Source organism: Anser cygnoides, chromosome 32 (assembly GCF_040182565.1).
Source record: "Anser cygnoides isolate HZ-2024a breed goose chromosome 32, Taihu_goose_T2T_genome, whole genome shotgun sequence".
NCBI classification, from domain to species: Eukaryota; Metazoa; Chordata; class Aves; order Anseriformes; family Anatidae; genus Anser; species Anser cygnoides.
Window position 1 is genome coordinate 214,908 of NC_089904.1, and position 7,965 is coordinate 222,872.

Sequence of the window (7,965 nt, forward strand, 5' to 3'; positions counted from 1 at the left end):
CATCTGTCTTTCCACTTCTGCGGTGCTTTTCTCTCTCCCCAGTCATCATCGCTGCAGCAGCTGCTGAAGTGTCCCTCCCTCTGTTCTTCCCCAGGCAGTCATTCCCCATCGCCGCCCAAAGAGCTCAGGGAAGGAGCGTGGCGATTCACTCTGTGTTCTTCTCTCTGCTCCAGCCTTGTCCCAGTTGGTTTTAGCAGATCTGAGGAGATACGGTTGGAGGGAATTTAATCCGCAGGGAGAAGACACTCCCATCCAAAGTGACACCACGCACACTCCATAGAGATGTAATTCCTTCCTAGCAGGAGAATATGCTGAGTCTCTTCAAACTTTGGTGCCATGAATTCCCATTGAAGATTGGGAAACTTCTAAAATGCCAAAGGCAATTTCACATATAAAAAGGAGATTTAGGGTGTGTTTAAGGAATTGTGAAAGCTATATTATAGGTTGTATTTCATCAAAAGTTCTCCTTTCAGTGAAGCTTTGATTGGAAAGATCTATATCTGGAATTGTTCGGAGCCATTAAAGAAGGTTGGGAATCCAACGAGGGGCTGCAGAAAAGTGCATTATCGTGCAAGGTGGTTTCCAACATGTCATAAAATTATGAGAGGCCACTTAGTCACTGAGACCTGTTTCGATGTTCTTGTGCTTTTATTCACTTCTATATTGCAGGGTGTGTTTCTAGGCAGGCCCAAATATGGTAAAGCTACACTGAGAAGCTGTCAACAACACCATGCTGATGAAAATAATAAATTGGTTTCCACCTTCACACCCAAGCCGCTCCAGCCCACCTCCAGAAGCGGATAAAAGGGAGTGCCTGGAGTCGTGGAGCCAGAGAAGACTGCGCGCACTTCTCTCTGCATTCATTCCTCAGCAGCACAGCTCTGTTGTTCTATCTGCCCATCTTGACTTTGACACCACTTGGAAGAAGCAGCCATGTCTCGGCAGTCTGTCTGCAGAAGCTTTGGAGGAGGGAGTAGAAGGGGCTACAGTTCTTGCTCTGCCATCGGTGGTGGCTTTGGAGGAGGCAGCAGGAACAGAATCAGCTACAGCTCATATTCCTCAGCCAGGGGATTTGGAGGTGGTGGACAGTGTGGAGGGTTTGGCAGCAGGAGCCTCCATAACATGGGTGGCAGCAGAAGAATTGCCATAGGTGGATGCTACGGTGGCGGAGGCTATGGAGGCAGAATGGGTGGCTTCGGTGGAGGCTATGGAGGAGGAATGGGTGGCTTTGGCGGAGGAATGAGTTGTGGAGGAATGGGTGGCTTTGGTGGAGGAATGGGCGGTGGTGGAATGGGCGGTGGAGGAATGGGTGGCTTTGGTGGAGGAATGGGTGGTGGAGGAATGGGCGGCTTTGGTGGAGGAATGGGTGGCCCAGGAATGGGCGGCTTTGGTGGTCCCGGCTTCCCTGGAGGCATCCAGCCAGTGCAGGTTGACTCAAGTCTCCTACGGCCAGTCCATGTTGAGATTGACCCCCAGATCCAGCAGGTCAAAAACCAGGAGAAGGAGCAGATCAAGACTCTTAACAATCAGTTTGCCTCCTTCATTGACAAGGTGAGAACTTAGGACCATCCTTGTGTGGACGTGGGCTTTTTGAACAACTTTCCCATGGTGTGGAAAGGGAATTTTTTTCTTACCAAGTTTGATGGTACGTTTGATAGTACTTGATAAAGTTGCAAGAATGATGCCATTGCAGCAAGTTGTAATTAAGGTCTTATTAAGTAATACTGAACAATAGACAAGATTTTCATGCTAATGGAAGATTAAAGACAGTATCATCAGGACATTCTGTAGATTCTCTTGTCCAGTAATATCTTCTGCTTAATTTATAGTGATTCAGGGTAAACTCATCATCATGTACTTAGCTGTTCTAAGAGTTCTCATTACTGTAATTCAATTCGATGAAGCTTTTTTTTCAAGGAACTCATCCTTTTAACATATGAGTGTTAAATACCATTCAAGTGAACTTGGATTAATATAATTACAAATAGAAACCAAAGACAGAATCACTTGTAGAAGAATATACCAGCAGTTAGATGAATCAGTAATTGCTTTCTTGACTTCACAATTGCTGAGATGACAGTAATGTCCAAACCGGATGTCTTGGAGAGAGTGCAACTTATTTTCCAATTGGTAGCAACTATTTATCCCAAAGTGAGAACTTCAGAAAGGCTCACAATTTAAAAATGCCTGTGAAACATCAGGCACTTTAGAAGCTCGGAGCTTTGAGTTGGCCACAGTTCATTTGAGAAATGATTCTGTTGGCCTCCCAAAGAAGCGGGAGGTTTGAGGAGTGTGCTGCCTCCCAGGATCCCAGGGTGCGTAACTTACACAAGCCTCCGTGGGCTTTCAGGTGCGCTTCCTGGAGCAACAGAACAAGGTGCTCTCCACTAAGTGGGAGCTCCTGCAGCAGCAAGGGCCCTCAGGGCCGAGGAAGAACCTGGATGTCCTCTTTGAGAATTACATCCAGAACCTGAGGAGGAGGCTCGAGTCTCTAGTGGGACAGAGGGGAGAGCTGGAGTCGGAACTGCAGAACATGCGGCAATACGTCGAGGAGTACAAAACCAAGTAAGTGTCGAGACAGAGCGAGGAGGAAGGAAGCAGCAAGGCAGGAGAGCAGGGCCAGCCTGCGGGTGCCTGCAGTGTCTTTCCTCTGCTTGGGAGCCCTCCAGAAGGGGATCGGAGGGTTCTACGCAAGGAAGGGGGGGTTCTGCTGGTTGAGCATTGCAGGAGCCTCAGCTTGCCTTGTCTCCTTCCACAGGTATGAAGAAGAAATCAACAGGCGCACAGCTGCTGAGAACGAGTTTGTGGTGCTGAAGAAGGTGAGTGCCAGAGGCAGGAGAAGGGCGGTGAGCTGGAGGCAGGAGGCTGTCAGGAGGCAGCACTGGGACAGGCAGCTGCCAATAGCAGGCCCTGGCTGCCAGCGGCCCCTGGGCAATGGGGAGAGGCTGGTGCCCATCTGCATGATCTCTCCTGCAGGATGTGGACTGTGCCTACATGACCAAAGTGGAGCTGGAAGCCAAGGTGGGAGCTCTGACCGACGAGATCAACTTCCTGAGGTGCATCTACGAGGAGGTAAGAGCCTGTCCGAGCTGCAGCGAGGTGCGGGGTGAGTCCAGGCACCGAGGGCAGGCGGGGTGCCCGTGGGGCCTGGGAGAATCTCTGGGGCTGCCGGAACGGCTGCTCTGCGCTGCCCTCCTCTCCTGCCACGCCGAGGCTGACTCCTGTGCTGGTTGCAGGAGCTGGCTCAGATGCAGACGATCAGCCGGGACTTGTCTGTGGTGGTGTCGATGGACAACAACCGCCACTTGGACCTGGACAGCATCATCGAGGAGGTCAGGCGCCAGTACGAGCAGATCGCTCAGAACAGCCGGGCTGAAGCTGAGGCTTGGTACCAGAGCCGGGTGAGTCGGCAAGAGCCAAGGCAGCTGGGGCAGTCTCTGCCCCTCCATGGAGCACGGGGGATGGCTCAGTGCTTGTGAGGTTGTCTCATTGATGGGTTGTTTGTCTCGGTGCTGTCAGTATGAAGAGCTGCAGAGCACTGCTGGCAGGCACGGGGACAGCCTGCGCAACACCAAGATCGAGATCCAGGAGCTGACCAGGAATGTCCAGAGGCTGCGGGCTGAAATTGAGAGCGTGAAGAAGCAGGTGGGTGTTGCTGAGCATCTCCTTGGGTTCTGCCATCAGTCTGGGTTGTGGGTGAGCTGGCTGGTGTGCTCAGGGCTGCAGGAGGGAAGTGCAGCCACTGAAATGCAGCATCTGTGGAGGAGACTGCTTGCTCCTCCACAGTTTGTGCCCTCCAGTTTGCCTTTTGGGCTACTAGGGTGGAGGGTGTGCAGAAGGGGACTGAGGAAGTGCTCTTGTCCTTGCTCAGAACCAGCAGCTGCAGGCAGCTATTGCTGAGGCTGAGGAGCGGGGTGAGATGGCTCTGAAGGATGCCAGGAGGAAACTGGAGGAGCTGGAATGTGCCCTGAGCAAAGACAAGGAGGAGCTGGCTCGCCTGTTGAAGGAGTACCAGGAGCTGCTGAACATCAAGATTGCCCTGGATGTGGAGATTGCCATGTACAGGAAGCTGCTGGAGGGAGAGGAGAACAGGTACCATTCTTTCTTTGTGTCTATTTGACTGAACCATTCTTGATAGACTATTCTATGTGTGGGTCGGGTCTTCTCATAACCCACTGGAGATTAAAGTCATATTTTAAACATGCTTTAATTCTTAGCCCTAATCAGAAATGTTTTGCATATTTCTTATAAGAAGTTTTACTTTAGTGTTGCTTATTTATGTTAAGAAATAATTGGGAAAATCAAAAAGAATTTGGAAAATACATACAGTAAATAAAAAAGGAAATTCTCAGCTGAAGAAGCTTGCACTTCCAGTAAGACTAACTGGTACTGTTTCCTTTTTCAGGCTTTGCAATGACGGCATGTCCAACGTGAATGTCTGTAAGTATCCTCAGGTGTTTCCTTGTGGAGTAGCAGTGGGCTGTGTATTTTGGAGAGGCAACCTGCCACGGCCCATGCATAACCTGTGCTTGTCTTCCAGCTGTAGTAGGCAGGACCACCATCTCTGGAGGCCGAGGAGGCATGGGAGGAGGCTTCGGCGGCAGCGGCATGGGAGGAGGCTTTGGCGGCAGCAGCATGGGAGGAGGCTTTGGCGGCAGCGGCATGGGAGGAGGCTTCGGCGGCAGCGGCATGGGAGGAGGAATGGGAGGAGGTGTATGTGGAGTAGGAGGAGGCTTTGGAGGTGGAAGCTCTGGAGGCAGCTGTGGCATGGGAGGAGGAATGTACAGCGGAGGCTTCTCCTCTGGAAGTGGAAGGATGTGCGTGTCTGGAGGTGGCAACTTCAGCTCCGGTGGGGGATCCTCCTCCGTCCGGAGATGTGTCACAACCACCTCCGTCAAGTCTTCAGGAGTAAGGTTCTGAGCCCTGAAGCCAGATCGAGAAACAAAAGAAGCTTCTCCTCCCCTCTCCTGGCAGCAGCCCAGCCTCCTTAAATCCGACTCCGGTATCCCGCAAGGAAACGAACTGTGTCCCTCTTGGCCCACCACGTACCCGCTGCTCCTCCGGGCTCCTTCGCAGGAAGGGAGCCTCGTGGCCGTGCCACGCTGCTCGCTAGCCCCATGCCCAGCGATGAATAACTGAGCAAAGAAAAGTCTCTCATGCGGATACCCAGTGCGGAGAGCTGATTTAAAGGAGGGAAATGCTCTGCCTTTCTTGCTGCCTTGTACATTTCTGGCTGCCTTGTGGCAAACGTGTATAAAAACACTCTCTGTGCCTATTCCGTCAGGTTGCTTCCTAGATGGCCGTATCCCCGGGGTGCTTCTGCATGCAGTACATCCTGCTGCTTCCATTCACTTGTGCTGCGGGGCATGGCAGGCAGGGGCAAGTGGACTCCTCCTTTGGCAGAGCCGGGGAGCGAGCAGCCTCTCTGCAGGCAACCAGAGGGACAAATCGTCCCGGGGCGAAGCACCTGGGCAGCTTTAGGTGCCCGTTGTCCCCTGCTAGACGCAGGAGCGCTCTCTCGAGCTGTGGCTTCGGGCTCCACTTGCCCTTGCTCCATGGTACCTGCTGACACCTCCTGCCCGCGTGGACTCTTTGCAAAGAGAACCAAGCTTCCTTTTCTGTGCTAGGCCCGCTGTGACATGGAACCAGATGTACTGTGCCCCCCTCCTTTCCTTTCTGTGTGTGATATGTCCTTGGGATGTTGCCATTCTCAATAAATTGCAGAGAACATTCATGGTGTCTGCTCGTCACTGCTTTAGAAGTCTCTTCTCCGTAGGATTGCTGCTGGGGAAGCGACATGGTGGGAACCTGGGTTGTGCTCAGCACGTCATGGCCGTGCCGTGAGGGCCTGGCACGTGTCCAGGTGTGGGGGACTCTGCCCTGCGCTGCTGCGGCCTCACCTCGAGCACTGGGCGCAGGTGCCACAGTATGAGAGGGCCCTAAAACTATCAGGAAGCCTCCAAAGGAGGGCGATAAAGAAGGTGAAGGGTCTGGAGGGGAGGGTGTGTGAGGAATGGCTGAGGTCCCTGGGTTTGTTTGGCCCAGAGCAGAGCAGGCCGAGGGGAGGCCTCATGGCGGCCCGCAGCTCCCTCACGAGGGGAGCTGAGGGGCAGGCGCTGAGCTCCGTTCTCTGGGGACAGCGACAGGACCCGAGGGAACGGCATGGAGCTGGGACAGGGGAGGGTCAGGCTGGGTGTTAGGGAAAGGTTCTGCACCCAGAGGTGGTCGGGCACTGGGATGGGCTCCCCAGGGACGGCACCGAGCTGCAGGAGTTCAGGAAGCGTTTGGAGAATGCTCTCAGACATAGGATCTGATGTTTGGGTGCTCTTGTGTGGAACCAGGAATTAGACTAAATTATCCTTGTGGTTCTCTTGCAGCTTGGGATATTCTATGCTATCTCTGGATATATATTGATAAAAGCTTATTGACTTTTATCAGTTGTAGCATTGCCTGAAAATGCAAGTCCACAGCTACCATGGAGGGGGGTTTGGAAGCTCAATTCAGAAACCATGCAGTAAATGGGAACAGGCAGGAGCACTGTTCCTTGTAGCCTGATAATGGAGGAGTGCAGGAGGCTGGAAAGGTTTGGTTAGATCCTGATGTAGCCTCATCCTGTGAATCATGTACTGTCAACTCCACAGTGCAGGTGCGCAACAACAGGCTAGCCCTTGCCTGTTGGGTTCAGCAAACTAAGGCACTCGGTACCCTGCTAGCCACGTCACAGGTCACCCATGTTCTGCTGATATACAAACTGAGACTGACCTAGAAAGGGAGTTTATTTGTCTCTTTGATGTCAGATTCTCGGAGGATGTACAAAAGAAGCCATACTCAGGGTATGCTGAAATCAGGAACAGAAAATTATGGGCTTTGTGCAGCAACACTGGCTGAGCATAATGGCTAAACCAGTGGAGATTCAAACACATTGACACATGATGGAAACAGGCAGCGGCAGGGAGGAGCAGACATCAGATCAGTCTGTTGTTGAGACTTCATTTGAGTTTCCTGCCTTGGAGTGGACTTTGCTAAGTGGCAGAGGAACATGTCAATGGTAGAAGACTCGTGGTCAGAGGGGGGAGGCCACCTCTCCAGCTGCCTGGGATCATGGATATGGACACTGGCCAAGCAGCTGGCCTGAGGTCTACAAGGCGGCGGTGGCCAGGCGGGCTGCACAGCTCGGTGGCCTGTGGGCACCAAGGGATAATCCGTGCCGACTCATGGCCATCACGTCCTCACCGGCTGTCTGAAAAGTCAGCCGAGACTTTTTGTGCCTCGTCTCTGCATTGAGAGCTAATGGGAGAGATTTGGTGTGGTGCAAGGGGGAGGCCGGGGAGCAGGAGGTGGGCAGAATGCTGATGTTTTTGATCTGCACTGTGCTTCAGTGCCTCCACCGCAAGAAGAGATCAAAGAGCCAGAAACCACTTTCAGTAGTGGTTTGGGAGTCCCACAGCAGTCTGCTGTGAGCGGCCAGTGTCCCTGTAGCAGGTCAGGAGGGGCCAACCTCGGGAGAGAGCCACTCGAGGCAATGGGGAATGGTTAGAGGGGTCTCAGAAGAGGGCCTTGTGCTCCCTCTGGGGAGCAGCAGAGCAGCGGTAGAGCTGGCAAAGGTGGCCTTGTTTGGCACCCAAGTGAGAGGATGGCACGGCAACGCCTCTGAGGAGCTGAGCCTCTGCCAAGAGCATTTTGGGTTTGGCCTGGGGCAGAGTCAACTGCTTTGGTGCTTAATTGGAGCGCTCGGTTTCCTTTCAGCCTTAGCACGGGAACACAGCATTGTGGGCATTGCTGTGAGGAGTGATGGTGGCATTCTTGTCTATGCCACCGCTTGAGTTTCATGCCAGAATGTCTTTGCTGTGCATGGGCTGAAGGTGCAGCTTGGCTTGGTCCACAGCCTGGCACTGCATCTACTTTTTCTGCAGAGTTTACGTTTTGCCTAGTGTTGACGACTTTTGCTGTGCACAGCTCCTTGCG

At 52.9% G+C, this 7,965-nt stretch overlaps 1 protein-coding gene across 1 annotated transcript; it reads left to right on the forward strand.

Moving 5' to 3' along the window:
- Positions 1–819: 819 nt before the first annotated feature.
- Positions 820–5,734, forward strand: LOC125181400 (keratin, type II cytoskeletal 6C-like). The gene is made up of 9 exons (XM_048055990.2): positions 820–1,551; positions 2,351–2,565; positions 2,759–2,819; positions 2,977–3,072; positions 3,237–3,401; positions 3,520–3,645; positions 3,872–4,092; positions 4,406–4,440; positions 4,541–5,734. Exons 1-9 carry the CDS (start codon positions 934–936, stop codon positions 4,918–4,920), a joined length of 1,917 nt encoding a protein of 638 aa, XP_047911947.1. The 5' UTR covers positions 820–933; the 3' UTR covers positions 4,921–5,734.
- The last annotated feature ends 2,231 nt before the right edge of the window (positions 5,735–7,965 follow it).

Coding starts and splice junctions, on each gene's coding strand:
- LOC125181400 (XM_048055990.2), top strand. CDS start 934: ATGTCTCGGCAGTCTGTCTGCAGAAGCTTTGGAGGAGGGAGTAGAAGG. Junction 1,552..2,350: donor TTGCCTCCTTCATTGACAAG/GTGAGAACTTAG, acceptor GTGGGCTTTCAG/GTGCGCTTCCTGGAGCAACA. Junction 4,093..4,405: donor CTGGAGGGAGAGGAGAACAG/GTACCATTCTTT, acceptor TTCCTTTTTCAG/GCTTTGCAATGACGGCATGT.